This window comes from Camelus ferus, chromosome 1, assembly GCF_009834535.1.
Source record: "Camelus ferus isolate YT-003-E chromosome 1, BCGSAC_Cfer_1.0, whole genome shotgun sequence".
Lineage (NCBI taxonomy): Eukaryota > Metazoa > Chordata > Mammalia > Artiodactyla > Camelidae > Camelus > Camelus ferus.
The window spans coordinates 67468964-67491487 of record NC_045696.1 but is presented as its reverse complement, the minus strand read 5'-3'; the positions used below and the strand labels follow the sequence as shown (position 1 = coordinate 67491487).

General features: G+C 40.9%; 1 protein-coding gene and 1 long non-coding RNA gene across 10 annotated transcripts in view; one reads left to right on the top strand and one right to left on the bottom strand.

Moving 5' to 3' along the window:
- LPP (LIM domain containing preferred translocation partner in lipoma) overlaps positions 1 to 16429 on the top strand; it is a 629562-nt gene extending 613133 nt beyond the window's left edge. For all 8 annotated transcript variants that reach the window (XM_032482352.1, XM_032482344.1, XM_032482364.1 and 5 more), the window contains one exon: positions 1490 to 16429. In XM_032482352.1, coding sequence (XP_032338243.1) covers positions 1490 to 1618 — 129 coding nt within the window. In that variant the 3' untranslated portion in view covers positions 1619 to 16429. The remainder of the gene's footprint in view (positions 1 to 1489) is intronic.
- LOC116664348 overlaps positions 16373 to 22524 on the bottom strand; it is a 43496-nt gene continuing 37344 nt past the window's right edge. For both annotated transcript variants that reach the window (XR_004320847.1, XR_004320846.1), the window contains one exon: positions 16373 to 21426. This is a non-coding gene — a long non-coding RNA (uncharacterized LOC116664348). The remainder of the gene's footprint in view (positions 21427 to 22524) is intronic.

Below are 22524 nucleotides of genomic sequence, written 5' to 3'. Positions count from 1 at the left end.
ACCTTCCCAGGAACGTAACTATTGCTGCTGGTGCTGCTGCTCTGAGCAACACCCTTTTTGAACTTAAACTTCATTATCTGTCAGATTCAGATAGGAACCTCCATGACCCCCTTCCTGTCATGGTAGGCAGCACAGGTGAGGCACACCGGCCCTGTGGTCTTTTAAAAGAGTTTCTACGAAATAAGTTCATCGGTGTCTTTTTTTTAGATTCCACATATGAGCGATCTCATATGGTATTTTTCTTTCTCTTTCTGGCTTACTTCACTTAGAATGACATTCTCCAGGTCCATCCATGTTGCTGCAAATGGCACTATTCCACCCTTCTTTTATGGCTGAAAAATATTCCATTGTATAAATACACCACAACTTCTTTATCCAGTCATCTGTTGAGGGACATTTAGGCTGTTTCCATGTCTTGGCCATTGTAAATAGTGCTGCTGTGAACATGGGAAATTGACACACTATTGTAAACTGACTATACTTCAATTAAAAAAAAAAGAATTAAAAAAAGACTTTCTACTAATGGTAGCAAGGGCACACACCATGAGATGAAGCGCTATATTTTTCTTTTCCAAAGAAACTTCTGTTTCCTCCAGAGGTGAAGGCCAGCATTTAGCTGTCATGTAACACTTTCCAAAATGGATGCTCAGGGGTGCTGCCAACAGCAGTATAATTCCTTACTATTATGAAGCTGTTTGCATTTTTTTCAAAGGACACGCACACACCCATTTTCCTCCTTGGTCCTCCCAACAGCTTCATAAGGTAGGAATTGCAGGAATTATTTCCAGAGTGGCTATTGGCCCTCCTTGCCAGGAACAGAGCTAGGGTGGTGCCCAGGGGCCCTGTCCCCCGGCCCCACCCTCATTCCTCTACACCGCACTGTACCCTTTAGAAAGACGACAGATCACTCCTCCCCACAAACCTTAGAGTTTCATCTTCTTTCTCAAGTTGGAGTGAGCATGCAGACCCACTGGTGGCCCTTCTGCTTAGCAGGAGTCCCTCTACAGTTTCTCTTTTACCCTGGAATTACCAAGAAATTCTGTCCCTCCATCTGTGTGTGTGTGTGTGTGTGTGTGTGTGTGTGTGTGTGTGTGTGTGTGTATATTTTATTTTTCGAGAAAACCATAAGCTAATGTCAGCGGTAAAGGTGAGTGAAGTTCAGGATCTATTCTTGTTTTATTTTCTCTGGTTCTTGTGGCTGTTGCTGTTCGGGCGAGGGGAGCAGGTCCACCACTTGGAGCCGTAGACCCTCGGGCTGGTCTCTTCCTGGACCTATATTCCCATTAAGTGACCTCAGGAGGGTCATTCTGTTCACATTTATGTCCCTAATCTCTACTCCAACTTAACGCAAGACATAGGGTGCTACATCCTGGGGAAGAACTAGGGGGGTCGGTGTGAAGAGGAAAGGTAGTAATTGGCCTTGAATGGAACGCAAAGACTCATGTTGACATTCGCACTGACATCCTTGTCCTGTGTCTTATTTTTCCAGGATTGTGGCGGTCTCCTGTCTGAGGGAGACAACCAAGGCTGCTACCCTTTGGATGGACACATTCTCTGCAAGACCTGCAACTCCGCCCGCATCAGGGTGCTGACCGCCAAGGCGAGCACTGACCTTTAAGTTCAGTTGCCTGTTTAGCCGTTAGTTGGTGGCTCTGAGAAAATGAGGAAAATGAAACACAAGAAAAACATAAGAAAAGATATAGGAAAAGAGAGGAAAGGCAATCAAGCCATAGGGTGGTCTCTACTTCATCCACTATTAACCTTTCTTTAGAAACACACAGAGTCTGAGACTTTTTGCTGTTGTTAAGTTCTTACCAAATACACATTTCACATTTAATCATGTAGGACCTTGATGGGCCTTTGTTCCCAAGGACTTCCACATTTTTGCACGGATTATGCTCCATCCCATTCACTTCTGCATTCCTTTAACTTTTAATCCCTGTGTTTGTCTCACTTTTCATCTGGTTGAATGGCTTGTTTTAGTGTGGTATTTGCTGTCACACAGTTTTCCCTGGGTGAGTCTGCCAGCTCACAGGTGCTTTTAGGCTTGAAGGCTCCATCTTATCACTTCCACATTGCCGGTGAACATAAAAGATAGCCATTCTTTTTACTGTGTATTGAAAAACAGATCTTTCTGTCACTCTAAACTGATCGTGTCCCTGGGGGGAAAATGCACAATTACATGTCAGGCTATAAAGCGTTTAAGCTACAAATTACGTAGATTAAAACAAGTCCAAATTTAATTTACAGCCATTTAAATTCAAAGTCTATAGTGACCAGTGGGGCCAGGGTTCATTTGAAAACAGATATTGGTGAGAGAAAACCAAACATCAGCCTTTTTCTAAAGAAACTATAGATGAAGTGTGCTGGATAAAGTGTTTGGGGCTTCCGTTTGAAAAGCTCATTATTACCCCCAAAATATGGATCTTAAGATTTTCCTTTTCTGTGCTAGCTGGACATAATAATACAAACTTGGTTTTCTCTAGAATGTAACATTTCCAATACTGTCCCACTTTTTCATAGCAGAAATATTGCCGCATTTTTTTCTAACTTCTAAACACAACTACCAAAATTGACTTTTTCCCTAGAAGAAGATAGCTATAAAGCACGGTTCAAATTCTTTTTTATTTTTCCCTCCTGGACCAGGTCCTTTTTGCCTGACAATTGCAAATCAGAGCACATAAAATTGTGTTAGTTTTCTTTAGTTTACTTTAAAAAGACAAGAAAGCTTGAAAAGATTGTGAAACCACAGTTTCATTATTTTTATAATCCTTCTGCAACTCAAATTACATATTGCAGAAGACATTTTCCTATCTTCGATGTGACATTTATACCACACTTTCAAAGACAATCACTGAAAAAAAAATGCCTTTTTGAGCTAAAAATATGCAGAGTCTCTGCCTGGAATCTTTATTCAAACTCTTATTGGGCAGTGGAATGCTTGCCTGCCAACTGCAGAACCACATCTGCTTTGTTAGGTTCCAACGTGTTTCTTTTAAGGAGTGATGCCTCTCTTAGTAGCAGGTTACCACTTTGTAGACTAAGTATTTTGGATTAAGATTAGTTAAACTTTTCTTCAAATCTTCCACAAGTATATACTTTTAAATTATAAAGTATTTTAAATATACACAAAAATATAAATAATAATATAATGAATCTCTGTGACACCCAGTTTAAGAAACAAATGTAACGAATATAGTTAACATTTCCCTTTAAACCCTTCCCTGATTCCACAGGTATCTTTTTCATGATTGGAAAAAAGTGATAAAGTCAGTTTTCTAGTCTTGACTTTTTTTTAATTTTTACTGTTAACACTCAGAAATGAAAAATTATTTTTGCATGTTTTGAATTACAACCCTGGCCGCAAGAATCACAGTTAAATTTACTTTAGTAGGAATAATCATAAGGGTGGTTCCAAAAAAAATTTTTTTTTTTCCAATGAGAAATTCTTAAGCCTGTGGCTCTTCTGAGTTAATCTGTGGCTCATTTGCTGGGGTCACCAGTTTTATTTTAGAGCCACCAGAGTTGTAGCTTTTCAACGTTTCCTTTGACCACTGCCCTTTCCTTACCTCGCAATCCTTAACTTATGTCTTATATTTCTCATCATGTGAAATATAAGGGATTCACTACGGGCAGTGTGTGAATTTTAGGCTACAGTGGCAACTGTATTTCTGAACTTCTGATTTCCAAATTAAAAGCCAGAGCATGCTGATGACCTCAAGGAGCACTGATTATTAGACAATTGGGGTGATAATGTAATCTGCTTGAATTGCTTCAGTGACTTGTTTCCTATGACATACTTGGAAGAAACTGTCTTTAGGTCAAAAGCAAAGAACCCGATTTATTGAGGGATGACCTTTATCTCTTGAAGTGCAGTCATCCTATTATGAATTTTGCCAAAATAGGGAGAATTTATGAAATATTTATCCTATAAAAATGCAATAACATTCTACTTGTTTGTTACATTTAAGTCCTTATGTAACTGAATGTTTACATGCCAAAAAAAAAAAAGTTGTGAGAAATGCTGTCACAGACCCATCCCTGTGGCATTGCCAGAATCTGCTTGCTTACAATCTTTATAGTGCATTTTTATCACGTAACCTCAGAGTATCTTTACCAAAGATTTTTAAAGTAAATCTCTTTTTAATATAGACTTATCATACTTTTATAATAATGAATGTGCACACAGACATATACAGAATATTTAGATTTAGATTTTTTTTTTCTTTCACAAGGTATAATAAGGAAAGGATCCTAAAATATTTTATTTCAGGATTTCTTAACTCTATGATTTATATCGCTATCTTGTCTTCTATTAATTGTTTGGTGTCAACAATGCCAAATCACTCTTTACTGTTTTAGTTACATGAAATTTTGCCTATAACAGAGATATAAAGATCTATCACCTTAAGGTTTATAATTCTCTTTTGATGTATTGTCTTGATGGTTATCATTTAAATACATAAATAATGGAAAAGAATCAGAGAGTCTATAAGAGAAAGTTTGTAAAAATATACTGATTTTTTTAAAAAAAATTGTCAAGAACACAAATATTTGGTAGTTCCATGTAACATGAGAGACGTTGGAAAAGGAAAAAAAACCCACTATGTCCTGGGCTCTGTGGACCATTTCAAAATGAGATTTCTCCATTGCCTGGATCCCCAGCTCAAGACAACTCTGTGGAGTCTCATCTGCAAGCAAATTGGCCTTTAAGACTCAAAAATAAGTTTTGTGTCCAAGCAGAATGCATGAGGGCTTTGAGATCTCAGACCTCTCTGCAGCCCAAAGATAGGGGTTCTTTTTCCTCTCATTAACACATTGTTTCTGTAGAAGCAACTTCTCTGATCAAAATTACTTCATTGAGTGTATGCTGATTAACACAGTGGAGTTATCAGCCCTATCACTGTTGTCCCACTATGAAAGATTCTGCAAAGATGTTTTTGATGTTTCAAGTGTATAAAACTCTAACTCCATTTCAACAAGTATTTTATATTTGGGTGGAGAGGAAGGAAAAGAACATTTTAGCATGGGGCTGTCACAGAGGGTTTATGGACTATGGACAGGACTCTGAAAGCACAACTTCCAACGGTTTTCCTAGTTAGTAAATATCCTATTAATGTGAACCAGCCAGGAATAACAGTGTTATTTCTATTTGATGTGGTTGGGGCTTCTCTTGTCAAATTTGCCTCGGCTGCCCCTTGGTCCCTCCATTATCAGGTTTTGAAGGGTGTTGGGGAAATGACGGCAGCTGCTAGGGAGATCAGGGAAACACTGATGTGACCTCACAGCCTCTCGCCGCTCCTCTTGGCTTGGGTAGGCCTTTTTTGCCATATACATTTCTAGAAGTATTGCTGTTCTACCTTAGGATTTCACATTTGTAGTTTAAACAAGCGATTGTCCATCTGTTGCCTGGAGCTACAGGACATGTGTGTTATGAATGAAATATGACAGCATGTTCCATACCCTGCTTTAGCCATCTGTAGGAAACCAGGAGGTTGACAAAGATATACCTCTGCGAAATGTGCCTCAAGTCCATTTCCTGAGATCGCTCTTCTGGTGCACTTCCATGGGAGATAATCAGAGAGCCACGTGTACTTCTGCCTTAATTTTCAAGAACTTTACGTTACTATGAATGCTCCACTCAAGTGTCTATCACGTAAATTACCACCCCCACGCCTCAAAGATATACTGATCAAAAAGTCAAAATCCAGAGAAGTCTGAACCCTTCACCTTCATGTATGCTAACAGTATTTCTGTCCTCGCCGTCTCTTGAAGTGCCTTGTAGATTCCTAAACTAGGAAAGCATCCTTATGCCACGAGGTGTGTCTTGGATGTTGTTGATGATTGGGTGGTCTGCCTTGGTGGCCTTCCTCTGGTTTTGTCAGAGACTTCCGCTTGGGCCTTTAACACCCATTCAGCATATCCACTTCTTTAATTGCCATAACTTTTTGATTTGTCTGTTTTTGTTTTGTTTTGTTTTTTAATTTAATGGTGGACAGAACCAGCTGAGGATCTTGGTTCTGAGTCATTTTGATGGTGCAGTCATGAACATTTCAGGTCAAATTATTTCCTTCACAGGTAACTTTTCTTATGAGTCTGTTGTTAAGCTGACTTATTATTCCAAACCTTTAAAAAGTGATCTGATTAAAGCTATCTGACTTGATGAGAGTTCTTCCTCTTTCTTGCTTTCCCTCCATTTCTCCCTCCCTCTTCCTTTCTTCCCTTCTTTCCTGCCTCCCTTTGTTCCTTCTGATTTCTACTCATTAATGCTATTCCGCTTGGACTGTTCATAAATAAATTAAATCAATGCATTAGGCTCCTTATGGAATTGTGATCATATTAAGGGAAGACTTGTTCTACTGCAAGATATATGCAACCTCCATAAATCCTTCCTTTAAAAGGACATATTTTCCAGATTGTGTTTATTCATAAAGTGAGGTGAGATAATAGAGTCTTTCAGTTTTATTTTAATGAGTTTTCATCAGGGATTCAGATCATAGAGTTCTTGGCAAATTCATTTATGACTGCCCTACTTTTCCCAGCTATGTGCAAAATGATCTTTCTAAGACTAGGTTAAGGTTCTTTTTACTTTAATCCAAAGCATTTTGACCAACAAAACAATCATGGTTTTAAGTGGTGGCTGGTTATTTTAGATCAGTGAAACTTGAGAATTTTCCTTATGGCAGGGAAAAACTATTATCCTTCTAGAATTTTTACACATATCAGCATTTTTCCCATGACAATAATATTACATCCTAATACTTGAACACTTGAAAACCTAATACACAGTATTTTTCAGGGGGTGGGGCAGCAACAGAGGTTTTCCGGAAGCACAGATGACAGGCCTGTAGTCTGTTTATGAAAACAACCTGAGAAGAACAAGCTGGGTCTCTCCGTCAAGCATTTAGGTCTGAGACTCTTTTGAACTCTGACTAACACTGATAAAAACATGTCCTTTCTATCCATTTTTTTTAGTTTCTTTGGAAAAAGCTGATGATTTTAGGAATGTGTTTCCATTTTTGGTTTCTGTCTTCAGTTCCATCTTCTCCAAGTTGACCTTGATTTTCCTTTTTGGGAGGGTCACATGTGAGCAAAGTAAAAGCATACCCAGTACATACATAATTCAGCACATATGTGAATCTGCCCAGAATTAACGATAGTCTCAGTGGGTGTGTTGTTTTGATATATAGGCAGAGGTTGTTGTTTCTGTTTTGTTTTGTTTTTTAACCTGTCTCCAAGAAGAGAGGGACTCAGGAGGGAAGGAAGAATTCCAGAGAAGGGGAAGGTCAATTAAAAAGATGACAAGAGAATTCTTGCATAGTCCAACTCTGAGAGTTTTCACAGGGGTTTTAATGATTAGCAATTATAGTTGTTTAAACACATAAAATATTTATGTTTCCAAGTTTATGAGGTGTTTAAAAATCATTATGGCTAACAATGTATTTTTCCCTTGTCAGAAGAGAGTGAAATGAGAGCGTCTTCTCAGCCCCGTGGTATGGCCGAAACTACACAGAACTTTCATAACCCACGTCCTTTCATCCTTCTGTGGGAGGGCTGTAGCTCATTCTCTTTCTGATGGATGGTGGTGCAGGTTCTTACCTACTCTTGGGCAAGCCACGCTACACCCGAAGCATCTCGGAAGGTCAGATGTTTCTAGTTTCGCACCGTCAGTGTTTCATCATCCCTTTCCAGTGGGCTTACCTGGTGAGCACAGTGAGCAGGAGTTTCTTCGGTCTGGGGTCTCTTGTTTAAATCCAGTCACCCACTTTCTGTAATGTCTTGCCTAAACAGCTGTACTCGATTTGTACTACTTCTCCCCTTTTTTACTTACAAGCACAGAAAACCAATTTTATCGTACTAAGTTTAAAAAGGAAGAAATATAGAATAACACATTTCCCCTTCAATCTAGACAGGGAGAACACTTGCTCCTTTCTCTGCTTTACTTCCCCAGCCCTTCTGCAAAAAGTTGTGGACTCTGTTTTCAGTTACTCAGCATGCAAGTGGCTTATTGCATAGCCAGTTGGTAGAAGATGCATTTTATTAAACTCATTGACTTTTCCCCATTGATACTCCACAAAAAAATTACTGGAATCTTTGCCCTTTATTTCTGATTGCTATTTAATTTACAGCAGTTTCTAACCAATTCAGTATCTCTCATGCTAACCTTTGTTATAAGCATAAATTGATACTCTACTTGCAAAAAGCTATATATACTAGAAAGAACAGAGAAACCTACAGCTAATTCCTTTGTGATACTTTAAGATGGTTGCATAAGTCCTTCTCTATGTGTGTCTTTGTTACTTTTTCCAAGATGCTCATCCATGTATGGGCAAGGGAAAACATCATTCATCTAACTCTGATACATTTACCTAATACACACAAATAGAAGGCTTATTAAATGACACTCACATTCAAGCAACTTGGTACTGAACACAGCTTCTAAATTCAGTTTTCAGCCCCAGGAGTAGAATGATCTACGAAGATTGAGCCAGGTTTCACTATGTCATCTTGTGTTCTGTACCAGTGTAGAGGGTCATAGCTGACCCCAAGCCCCAGTGCTGTTCTACACATAGACTCATGGGTCCTTTAAGGATCTGAATCTCCTGTTATTTTGCTGACAAGTCACCCTCCCACATTTTCTAGACCTGGCCGGTATGTAGTACCATTCGCAGCAGTCCCTTCTACCATTGGGGCAGCTTTTTTCTATGAAAATTCTTCCATTTGTTAAATGAAACTCTGGCTCTGAAGCTACAAAAGAAGTCTAATGCCTAAATCTTGGTCTCTAGGTTGGATATCACTACTCTTTCAGCTTTCCTCATTTAGTGACATGGTATCAAGTCCGATCACCCTTCTGCTTCTCCTTTGAACAGTTGGACTCAACAATATTTCCTAATTTTATTTCAATCTACTCAATGAAATGTAGCAATCATTTTGGATCAGGCCAGATAACACCACTTTTTTCAGGGCTGAAAGTAAGTAGAATTGGAATCATCCAAAGGAAACTAATATTCAATGTGGACATCCCCCCAAGGACTCAGACCCAGGAGAGTGGAGGATGGAGGAGGATAGGTCTCCCACGTGAGCAGAACAGGCATGGCCTTTACTGATTTTGACGTTCCCAAAGTCAAAGTCAGTCTGAGACTAGGAAGCGAGCTGGTGCTTGTGTCATCCATGAAAGTCCCACTTCTTGGTCAGCGTTCACAGAGTCTTCCAACCTTTTCCCTTTATCTTTGTCTTTTCAAGAGTAAGACCTGTCTTGTCCATGTTCCCGTACTGCATATGCAAAAAGAGTCCTGGGCACTTCAAAATTTCCACATAAATGTTTCTGGCTGATTGATTTTTGAGACTAGCTTTCATCTTCTTTGAACAAATGTTTGTACCTGGAGATGCTGCACTTCAGATCAAGTGAGCAACTTCCCTGCTCAGTCAGTCAGGAAGTGTCCTTAGCAGTCCACATTTTCTCTATACTTTTATCTTCTAACATCTTTATCTTTTACTCATCTACTCAATTTAATAATCACTCTAAGGGAATCAGCCCCTAAGTAACTTCGATTCAGGCCAACTGCAGTGAGATCAAAGAGGTTCCGTCTGTACTCCAGAGGAAGGAGTGTAGCATCAGCAAAAGTAATTCTTCCCAGTGGCATCAGTGACGCTTCCTGGAAGAGTGAAATTTGTTAAGAAATCTTGTACTGATTCATCGGCTTGATTTAGAAGTTGAGAGAGGAATATTTAAGGCACCAGAAACAACAGGAGAGCATAGGTTATACCCACAGAAAACCCTCTGCTTTACAGATTCTGGAAGGTCCTTATCAGGAGAAGTGGCTTCCAGATACTTGGGGTCAGTGAGAAGTTGAAAAGCATAGAGGAAGGTTGATTCAATTGTTATTTGCTTTTCCATATCTATATAACTGTAAGATAGGAAAAGCTGTCAAAATATAATCCAGTACTTACAGCATGAATCGGAACATTTTTTGATAATATACAAACGGATATTCATATCAGCTCATAGCTACATACTGCACTCTTGAACACCCTGTCTTTTGAGCCCCCACAAGACTATGAACAAGATGACTCTTTTCCTATTGCTTCTCGGTCCACTTGATGTTACGATTCCCTTACAGATTTATTGCTAAGGGATAATCCAGACTCTACTTAAACGTCACCTGCATCAAGAAGCTCATTACTTCTTAAGCTCTTCCATTTCCTCCATCACACTTTGTTCCAGGCTCCAGAACCAGACTCCGGGGCTTAGGTGCTCCTTGGTGCCACACAAAATTAATCTTTAGTACATAACAAAATGTGCTTCTTCCCTCTGTTTTCTTTCCAAATATATTTTGTTTTTAGCAACATATTTAAAAACAAAACTTTGATTTTTTTTTTTAGCTGAAGGATTATAAATATCCTTAAACATCCTTAAAAATAGTCTGAAGGATTTTCTGAGGGTCAGGTTTTAGAGTTTCTGAGTTTGGGGTTGTGGTTTTTACTTTCTTATTCAAAAGACAAACTGTTCTGACAGTTGTTATGTAGCTCCTCCCAGTAACTAACCCATGAAATACACTCGTCATCCCACCTGCTGATAGTGACCCTGAAATGTGAGGAAATGTCAGTGTGTGATCTCCACTTCTAACAAGGAAAGCCTCAAAAGCAGAAGATCATGGTCCTGCTGAAATGTATTACTTCTGGCCAGTTGTTCTGTGCGAAAGACGGAGGTTCTATTATGTTCTGGTTTTCTGCAGAAATGTGTAAATTCTTTCATTACTGTCCTGAGTTCCTGTGGAGCTGCAGTAGCATCGTCTGGTCTCTGAGAGAACCAGGCTTGCAGACTCTTCCACCCCTGCCTGGAATTCGAGAGCCCTGATGTCAGAACCTGCCACCAGCCCCCTGGGCAGGACCGGGAGGTGGCTTTCTGAGCTCTAAAATAATAACTCCTAAGAGAGCTTACAAACTGCTTTCGCACGTAGAACAGCCCTGGGAGGAAGGTTATTAATAGCCCTATCCTGGAAGAGAAAGCTGAGGTTCAGAATCGTTAAGTGACTTGCCAAAAGCAATAGAGCCGGTAAATGGCAGATTTGGGGACGTCCCCAGGTCTTGGCATTCCCGTGCCCTCTGCAGGCGTGGCTCTCAGGGCACAGAGGGCACGACGTGTGCTTCTTGCAGACCCCCGTGCCCCCATAGGTCACTTCGCTGGCAGGTGGCAGAGACCATCTGGAGCTTGCGTGCCTTTTCTGTGTCATCTTGTGGGAAACTGCCAGGTGTTCTGTCTGATGGGCAGCGCGGTGGAGTCAGTGAGGACAGGCCACCGCTAGGAACACACACAGCAGGCCTGAAGTTCGCTGCGGCAAGTTTCCCCAGAGACAGTGGTTTGCTTTGCATTAACTGAAAAATTCTCTGGAACTGTGAGGTTCAGAATATCAGCCGAGACCGAATCATTTAGAATTCAGTGGAGTGTGGAGGTGATGTGATCCTTCAGACAAGCCTGTCTCCGGTGGGCCAGGGTGTGTGCCCCACAGAGGCAGGAACCGCTGTGGGTAAACAGGGCAGATTCTCTCTCCGGCCACACTTATTCGAGGCCCACCAAGAATATGACAGCATCAGGCATGATCGAGCCGACCGACCGACCCTGACCTCGAGATGCCTGTGAACAAATGCCCTGGGACTCGTTGCAGTCCTGTGACTTGGCTTTTGCCATTTGATAGCCTGGCTTCCCCAGCTGTTGTCGTTCTGTGATTTGTGTGTGCTTATCACGGGGGGTCTGGTACTGCGCGTTCCCAGCGGACTGACTTGGAAGCCTGAGCATGTTATTCTAGAACCCGTTCCATGTGGCAGGTCCACAGCTGGGCGGTCCTTCCCTTGAGCTGCACCCCTCAGGAAGCTGTGACTTTTGATGTGTGCACTTGGGGTTGTATTTCCTCCCCATGTCTCCTTATAGTTGTTTGGCTTTAAGTTAAAATCTGCTAACTGATAAATATTATTTCTTTATCTGAGTCAAATCTACTGCAGGGAACCTTTAAGATGATCTTACCTATTAAGCTTTCTAGTCATTTTCCCTTCCTAGATCCACCATCCATCATGGAGGTCTCATCATCCACCTGCTTAATTTCCCTGGGATTCACGAGGGGCAGGTTGAATAACAGATGGCCCCTCACCCCTCTCCAATCTTCACACCTGGAAAATACAGGAGGTGCCGGTGGGGCCAACTGGGGAGTAGCCCTGGCTGAGCTGGCAACATTCAGACCCTGGAAAGGTGCTGCATCTTCCCGTGAGGTGTAATGAATGTTATGATTGACGGAGCGGAAAATGATTCCTGTGGAAGAAATGGCGACCCCCAGCACAGGAGTGGCTTAGTACAGGCAGCATTTTGAGAAATTTTCAGAATTATCTAGGTGAGTACTCCTGAGTCAGAGACTCACTTGGCTGGAACCTGTGATGTCTTGTCGGAATAAATGTGAGGCTGTGAATATGAAAAAGCAGCCCTTTAAATAAAAATAAAAGGCGCCATAAACTCTGATTTATCTTTACATAGTATAAAAGAAATTACTCTTTTTTTTTTCCTTCCCCCATTCTACACAACATTGCCCCCCTCTTACTTAGGGAAAATACCACAGTGCTGTCTTCAAAATACACACCCATGCACGTGAGTGCCCACACGTGCACGCACACACACAAACTCACACACATACACACACAGGCATCTTCCAAGAGAGCTGATCTTTCAAAAAGGAAATCTTATTTTAAAACACTTGGATTTTTCAGGCCAAGAAACTAATAATTTCTAGACCTGACCCATTTTTGTGGCTGCCAAAAAAGAAAAGAAAAAGCTATTTAAATTTTGTACGGCTCCATTTATCTCTTAAAATATGCCAGAGCAATTTGAGGTGGGGGTGGAATCGAAGGTATTTATCCCTCCTGCTTGATTCTCTCTTTACATTTCTATCTGTTGGGAAAAGGATAAAGGATTATTCCTGGGCGATTAGTGTTGATGCATTGTGTCGCCACTTTGTTCGGGGTCTGCTTCGCTTCAGACTGAGGCGTAAGAAAAATCGTTGCTTTTTGGACTCCTTTCCCTCCATCACGAGGGAGTAAATATTAAGCCTGAATGTCTTTCCACGCCAAATTATTTCACTCCATTTCTGAAGTCATTTAGAAAATGCAAAAGAGGGCGAAGTAGCTTTTCTTGGATATATTTCTCTTGTTTTTTTTTTTCTTTCTTGGAGACAAATCTAAAGGGAAAAAAAAATCCAGTTCCTTTTGATCTCTCTTTCTCTTTGGGTAACAGTGATGATCACTTAGTAATTATAAACCAGAAGTAGAAGAGCTCAGCCAGGTTGTGATGTATCTGCCAACATGTCTCATTCCTTCAAATACAGACTTTGAGAGGAAGAGATTTTATCATTTAAATGCCAACAATAGGAATGGCCTCATATTTTAACTTTCAAACAGTAAAAGGCGAGTTGATACTTGGGCAGTGTTTGCATTTTACTAGGCCTGTACACCTTGTGCTGAGTGTGTAGGCGAGTGCCGCTCCATCAGCCTGTCCGGGTGAGCGTGCCAGGAAGCGTCAAAGTGCCTTGGACTCTCCTCACAAGGTGGCAGATCAGAACTGGTGTAGGCTGTGCCAGCCTTCTTACTCAACTGAAATATCTGAACTGAGCTGTATCCTTGATGAAGGATATTTAGGGCCCTGGAAGCTAAATCTCGTCACCCACCAACAGTTTATAACGAAGCAGTCGCAAAGCCATGGTGAAATGACTTTCTTCCTTTCAGTACCCGTTTATTCTGTTGGGAAAGCTGATGAACAAATGATCCAAGAATTATTTCATCTTAAAGTGAGAACGCACACCTCCCCAACCTCTGAATTAGTCCTCATTCGTGTTCAGGAAGCAGATGAACGAGCAAACAGAATTAAGGATGACATCGATTGTCTGATTATTTAGCATTAAAAAAATTACATGATTTCATGTGCCTTAAGCAAAGATTCTAACTAGATGCAAAAGTGTCACCGCTGGATGTAGGGTGGGAATTTTACCATGTTACCTGTGCAACTAATTACTCCATTTTTTGTTTTGCCTTTTAAATTTCACTTTATTGTTAGTTTTGCAGATTTGGGGCTGGCTCTTTCTCTGCTGGGATTATGAGACGCGCCCCCCCAAAAAAGGGAAGGGAAAGGAAGAACTTTCTGGGTAGCAACTCTGTGCCGTCAAGTAGACGTGGTGCAAAGACACAGAGCCCAAGGATGGTAATTTTCTCTGAGCCGCACACACCAGCTTTTATTTCATGGCTTTGTCACAGGCTTTTCTCCTTCTGTGCTGTCACCTTTGAGAAAAACGATTGCACCTTCTCCAAGTCTGCCTTTTAACAGCTACAGTTGAGTTGGCAAGACTTCCCCAGCTCTGAATAGAGCCATTTGCCGACTCCGGCCTCTTTGCGAGACTGACTCAAATCTGTGATCTTCTGTTCAGCATACACATCAGCAAAGTGAGAAGATGAGCACTAAATATAGGCTCTATTAACTTTACTTTTAGATTTACTGCCTTCAAAAAGTGCCTATTCTGAGAAACATAAACGTTATTCCTACATATGTCTGTACACACGGCACCCAGAGTCAGACCGTGAAGCCTTCAAAAACACACCATCGAAAGGAGTAGGTGCTAAGATAAGGAAGCCTTGCCAAAGGGAAGAAAGTCACTCATTTCCAGTATCGCCTCCCGAGTGGCACCATGGAACAGACTGCAAGCTCATTCCCTGCGCATCCCTTGCTGATACAGCCACTTTGTATTTATATCCTCCTGGATGGTGGCACAGCGCTGAGGCTTCCTGTCCTCTCCCTCAAGGGAATATGTGCTTTCTGGAATTGGAACATTCAGTCAGGAAAAAGAATTGTCGAAGAGAATTAATGAGCCAGGATCTGTATTAGGGTATGTGTCATATGTGTGTTTTATAAACTAAGCATTGGTGGGTTTAGCATGTCAGCACATCGCTTCCCCTTTCCTCTCTCAGGCTAACATCAGTGAAAACTAAAGAAAAGTCTTGGCTCCTGAGAATGGGAGGCTCAGGGGGCCAGATGCCCTTGCCAGATCCTTAGAGCATCTCTCTACTTTGATTCTTCAAAATAGTAGCATATGTTGTCTAATGGCTTTTGTTTCCATGGTCTGTCCCTGGCATCGTGGCTGCAGCTCTTGTCCGTGGAGCAGCAGCACAGCCTAGGAAGACGGATTCTTCCCCAGGTGCGGCAGTAGGAGAGGGCTCCAGTAAGTGGGACGAGGTGGACTGTGTGATTTTAGGAAAAGGGTTGAAGGGAGGACGTGCTTCCAAAAAAGATCTTTCTCAATGTGTCGTCTGACTCAACCAGCTGGCAAATCCCACTTGCCAAGTCGCTCTCTTCCCTTCTAAGTCAGTTGGTTCCATGTTCACTTGGTTCCGCCTCTGCTTTGGGAAAGCAAGATACCTCCAGTTAGCCTGTTCCCAAGGAAGCTCTTGGCATCCTCTTGGTTGTAAAGTTGTCTCCTGTCCCACCCAGTTTCACCAAATGGAAGGGAAGGAGGATAAGGGGTGGAAGATGCTTTCCATGCCGTTGCAGGCAGCCATCCTTCCGTTTGCCATCTCAGGAGCTCCACTACTTAAACTGGGGTGGGGGGGGTGTCACCGTTTCATTAATTTCAAGAGGATGGACCACCTTCCTGAGTTGTCATGTTACGAGACCATTTGTCTCCTTGGAGACAGTGATACTCTTCACAAAAACTGTCCACTCTTCCTGTTGATGTTCTTGTTCTGTTCTTACCTTATGCAATTTCAATACTAGTCAATTTCTACTTTTTAGAGAGATGTTAGTGTTAGATAAGAGCTCAGAAATCTCTATATGATATCAGAAGGGGCATCAGGACACACAGAGTTTTTCCCACACAGTTTTTCCTCCTTGGATCCAAGATGGACCGGGAAAGAGCATCGCATGGCTTTGCTCCAGGTTTCAGTCTGATCGTGACTATGAGAGAGTTTTACATTAAATGTTAAATGGTATTTATAAGTGGATAGATCAAGGAGAAGGGGGAGAAGAGGAGAAGCCAGGTTTTCTCTGTATTAAATGTGTCAAAGAGCAAGAACTTCCTCCTAAGTACAGGCATAGCCCCGCCATGATCAGCTGCTGGTCTGAATGACATTCTTTGACTTAGAGAAAGCCACACAAAAACATATACGGAGTATGCCTTTTTTCATGTGTGTGCTACTGGCAGGGCCATGGTATTCCCAGAACACAGATTTCTCTTTTTTATTCTTAGCAAATTGCATTTCGCCACTACATCATGAACCATCACTGATCTACCCAAAATAGCCCTCCTGGTAAGAGGATAGAACCTGTTATAAGCAAGTGATTTGGGTATTTTCTTTTGTATTTATACATTACCAACTATATTAAATCATGTTTCTATTTACCTTCTATCAGTTTTTTCTATCAATTATGTTTTTCCAACGCTGTATAAGAATAAATATGAAAATTATATTCCTTTTTTTCTGTTAAAGAATCGCAACTACGTCATTATATTTAGAAATCCAATAAACTCACTACGTTTACTTGCCTGTGTGTGGAATTCTTTTTGAGTGGGACAGCTCCCGCCTCCTTCCTTCCAGCCCTCTTTTACTGTGATTCATTTTTTTTACCTCATTGCTTTCCATATGTTCTCCTGAGAGAGGGAACGTCTCTCAAAGCAAATGTGATGCCAACAAGCGTACGAAACACCTACTCTTCTCCACTCTTGAGCACAGACCTTCAGGTTAGACATGTTCTAGAATTACTTGACCACTCCTTGTCTTAACCTTTCAGGGGAAGAACTTTTCCCTTTTAAAGTCGGATCCAAGTCAGTCAGTTCCTGTGAGGGGTGGGGGTAAGAACGAGAGATTCTCCACCTGCAGCGCTAACAGCTGGTTGACTTTTCGCACTTTTACGCCATCTGTGCTACGCATACTTTTCTGACACTGAGAATCTGCTCTGTGCTAGGCGTCTTGAAGGAGATGGATATAAATCAGACATCGCTCCTGCTTTCAAGAAGTCTGTAGTCTAGTAGAGCTGATGATATGGACGCAAATAACTGGGAAGAAGAAAGGAAGAATCTATCAGACACATGGGAGAGTGTAACTCAGCATTTTTTAAAGGCTTCACTGCTTACTGTTAATAGCCCTGTGATCTGGAATGAGTTTACCCTCATTTTATAGATGAAAGTGTTAAGAATGTGAGAAATAAAGGTAACAACCCAAATGACCATACATATTTTTTTTCCATTTTTTAAAGGAAGAGGTCTGCAAGAGAACCCAGTACCCCGACCCCCAGCCTAGCCTGACTCAAGAGTGACTAGCAGTAGAGAGAACACGAAACTCCTTCCATGAAATTCAGAAAAGGAGATCGCTTCTCCTTCCCGCTTAGGCTTTGGGTTGGCTCTCCAACCTCACATTTCAGCCTACTAATGCCGACGGGTCTGAGAGCCCAGGGGCCAGAGCTCTGTGAGGCGCTGTCATTTTCAAAGGTGCCAGGTGCACACAAAGTGCATCTCTGAAGTAACAGATGAGAGGTGCATCACTGGGGTGCAGAGAATTCGTAACTTCTTGCCAGAAAGTTGTACACAAAGAAGAGCATGTAACATGCCCCCTTGGCTTTCCTTTCTCTTATTTTCTCAGATTACTCACTTTATGTTCTTTGCCTCCTCCACCACTCCATATTTTAACGCTGTACATACATTTATTTGCCCGTATTCATCCAATGTGAGAGCTAGAGGGTCCTTACCATGTTCTCTGATTTTGTGAGGAAATACTAAGTCCCAGAGATAGGAAAGGATTCGCCTAAGGTCACAATATAATTTAATTACAAGGCTGGACCTTGTGTCCTGGGCTGACTCTCAGTCCTGCGCTATCATACTGATAACTTCAATAATGTGGAAGACAGTAGGAAAAGAGTTTTATCTACAATTTCTATTTCTAAGAAAAAGAAAGACATTTAAAAAATGAACAAAAGCTGAAAGGGCTTAATGTCCATAGGCCCTAACTAAAAGGAATTCTAAAAGATACATGTCAGGAAGAAAGAAAATGAACCAGGAAGGAACATTGGTGATGCAACAAGAAATGGTGAGCAAAGACACTGGTAACCATACAGTTCAATCTCAAAGAAGTTGAGCTTATAGTTTATCCCAGGAATATAGGAGAAGCTAAACATGAGAAAGTTGATTAATTCACCACTTTCACAAAACAAAATAGAAAAACGTTATGATCATAATTTCCTAATAGATGTAGAAAAAGATTGTAATACAGCAAAACATTCATAAAAGAGCAACCTCTTAGCAAACTAGGAATAGAAGGAGACTTCCTTGACTAAAGTCTACCTATGCAAAAATGGCTCCACATAGTGAAACCTTAGAAGTAATTATTTCAAATCGTAAACAGGAGGATACCTGCTGTCAACACTTCTATTCAACTTTGTACTGAAGATTCCAACCAGTATGGTTATAACAGAAACATGAATAAAAGATACAAAGAAAAGAATGCAAGAAACCAAGCTGCCATTGCTCATAGATGATATAACCACAGAAAACTATACACAGAAACCCAAAAATAACACACCAATAATTAACATTACACAGACTTATAGATCGAGCAAATTGGTGATGGCAAGAGGGGAGGGAGTGGGTGTTGGGTGAAATAAATGAAGGGGACCAAGAGGTACAAACTTCCAGTATAAAGTAAGTCACAGTAACATACAGCATAAAAAACAATAATACCCTGGTAATTTTGTATGGTGACAGATGGTTACTGGACTTATTGTGGTGATCATTTCTTAATGCATCTGATTGCCAAATCACCATGCTGTACACCTAGAACTAACACAGTATTGTACATCAACTATAATTTAAAAAAAATAAAAATTAAGTTTAGCAGGTTTGCTGGATATAACATTGATATACCATAATTGCATCTTACTTCTGTGCAATAGCCACAAAGAGTTTGATAATGTATTTTTAACAAACCATATATAATAGTGACAAAAAGTGTGAAGCACCTAAGAATATCTTTTATAAAATATAAAATACCTTAATGAGGAAAACCACAGAACTTCATTAAAAGATATTAACGTAGATCTAAGTAAGTGGAAAGATAGACCATCTTCAAAGATAGGGAAATAATGTCATAAAAATGTAAGTTCTTCCTAAATTGATTCACAGATTTAACAGAATACTAATCTAAGTTTATGGACTTTGGCAAACTGATTCTAAAACTTACTAGGAAATACCCTACCCAAAATACCCAATAAATTTTTAAAGAATAAGGAAGGGTAATTTTCTTTACCAGATATGACTTTCTATAAAGCTACAGTAATAAAGGCAGTGTATTATTTGTATTAAAAAAAAAGACATATATAATCTAAATGGATGACTGCTGAGAACCTAAAATAAGACCATTCATTTATGGTAACAATATATGACATAAATGATATTGCAGATCACTGTGGCAAGGGGAGATGCTGGAATAACTGGTTTTCATGTGGAATAATATAACACCCAGTGCCTGACTCCTGTAGACAAAACTTTAAGACCTATTTAAAACAATCATGACCTTTTAGTTACAAAGGATTTCTTGAACCAAATAAAAAACATTAAAGCTGTAAATAAAATAATTAATAATTTAAACGCCATTAAAATTAAGAAATGGAGTTAATCAAAAGACTCATAATAGCTTCAAGCTGGGAAAAGCTACTTGCCAGACATAAAAAGACAAAGGATTACTCTCCAGAATATAACAAAGAATTTTTAAGAAAAAGAAAACTCAATAGAAAAATAGGCGCACGAATAGACATTTTAGGGGAGAGAAAATACAAAGGGCCAATTGACCTATGAAAGAACAATTATATTCGTCCTTAGGGAAATGCAGATGAAAACCAGTGTGGGTTACCATTTCATACCAACAGCAGCAGCAAAAATCTAAAAGGCTGATGATGTCAAGTACTGGAGATGATGTGGAGCAATGGTATTTCTATACAATATCAGTGGAAGTATAAATAGCTAAAATCACTTTGGAAAATAAATTAGCGTTATCTAATAAAGATGAAAATGTGGCAATCCAACGACCAGCAATTCTGCTCCTGCCCATGTGTTCCAAAGGCTTGTACCAAGATGCACAGAGTTGTCCTGTGAGTAACAGCCAAAAGCTGCAGATAACACAAATGTCCATCCAAGGAGAACTGCTAAGTAAATAAGAGTCTGTCTGCACCAGGATAATGTATAACAGTGAAATGAATCCACTACTGTTGAATAAAACTATATGGTCAATTCTAAGAAACATAATTAGAAGAAAAAAAGTCATAAAAGCATAGATATATTCCTATCATATCATTTGTAGAAAAGTTTAAAACAAGCACAATCAATTATGCTAAGGAGATACATATGCAGCCATACCTATCTATACAGATATAGAAATAGAAATACATCCTGTGGAGGCAGGACAAAAGGAGGGAGATGTGATGGGTGAAAGACATGACAGAGCTGTTACTAGTGTTAATCTAATACTAATATTAGATTTCTTTAGCCGGATTGTGGGTTCATAGGCGTTCATTTTACTACTATAAATTATAGTTTGTATTGTGTATCATGTATTTCATGATGTAATAGTTAAAAGAGAAGGAAAGGGAAGAAATGCTTTCTGATAACTCCTTTTTCCGCTTCCAGTGCAGAGTCAAGTGCTCAGTACAGCCTTAACGACCTTAAAGCTGCCTTAAAGGAACGCTAAGAGAAGCCCCTGTACTTCTCCACCCTTTTTATATGAAATCCTAGAAGTAGGTTCAAGGACAAATGGAAAATGGGGAGCAGAGCTCTCAGTGTGGGCCATGCACTTAGAGGACACTTCCCCTCTCTCTTCCCACACTTCTCTGCCCTTGGCATCTTCTACAAAAACTTTTTCTTCCATAAAGTCTTTCTTTATTAAAACTGACTACTCCTGTCCTCTGTATTCCCATTACAGTGCAAACTAGCATACCACCATTCCTCGTTATGTGCATGTCTGCACACCCCGTGTGACCCAGAGGACGTGGCAGACTGCTGCCATGACCATCCATGACACTCGTCATGATTTTTCTGGGAAGGACATGGTCTTATTACTTTTGGTGCCCCCGAAGTATCTAGCACAGCCTGGCACATTACAGACCCTGGGTGAATTATTACCCAATGGAATCAAATTGATCTTCTTTCAGTTTCACCCCAGATTCATGTCCAAAGCAAAGCATTTCACTTCTTTCTGCCTTGGCTATTACACTCGGGCGATAAATAAAATACTCATTACTTCCCTCTGATGACGCGAAACTAACAACGGCAGACAATTCTGCATGAAGTATCACAAACAGGATTCCTAAATAGGTCAGACGGCTTCCTTCCTCCCAGCTCTCTTGTGAAGGGAATGAGCCTGGTAAATCAGAAAAAGGAAGAAACAAACACAGCATGGTCATGTCAGCAGTCTGCCATGTCCTTTGGGTTATGCGGGGTTCAAACCTCAATTTTGTCCCAAATCCCTCCCTCTTCTTTCCTTATCTAATGACTCCCCATATGCTGTCCCCTCCTTCTCAAATCCTCTCTCCTTCACTTTGTCCATCCTTCTTTCATCCTTTTAGGAAATCACCAGTCAGCATGTATCTCTCTGTTTCAGTCTTTCTGAACCTAACACCGCACCAACTCTCTTCCACGAGGGCCAGCCTATTTCCAAGGCAAAAACTGGACCACGTTGCTTAACTGTCTTGCCCCAGGATTCAACCCGAATTCCTCAGCATGACCTTGAAGACTCTAGGTTATCTTTCCCTACTCATCTCCTCCCCCTCCTCCGACACACTGGCCATTACACCATGCACCATTCCCAAACAGAACATACCTACTCACTTCTCCGGCCCCCGTGCTCACTTCTCTGTGTGTACGCTGCCACCTGCCCTCCTGTCTGGCACGCTGAGGACTACAAAAGAACTCAGGCTCGGAGCTCCTTCCAAATCGCAGCACTAAGAGACTTGACCAACCATAGCACGGCTGCTGGCGGCCTGAGGGTACATCCCGGGGAAAACTTTGAGTTCCTGTCTGCACAAGCTCAAAGCTATGAAAATGACTTACTGTTTGTTCTGGCCGACACCTGCCGATAGGCCCCTGACCTCCTCTTTCTTGGAGAATTTACTTTAAAAAGCTTACAATTGCAAATCCTTCCTCTGTCCGTTTGAGATATCTATACACAGATATATAGATATCTCTATATATTTATATATTTCTCCAACCTGAGTGCCTTTCCCAACGAAGTGGAAGCCAGTCCTCTGTAATCGTCAGGAAGGACGAGGCCACCGCGGGAGGGTAGAAACCACCCTCCGATGGTTGCCTCCAGCAGACACAGTGGGCCCGACCACATGCACATCCATCAGTCCTCTTACTTGCTTTTTGTAATTTTGTCCTGCCCCTGATGTTAACTGCAGCCCTGTCCACTCCCCTCCCTGCTAGCTGGCTCTCTCTCTAACGTGCCCAGTCACCTCTG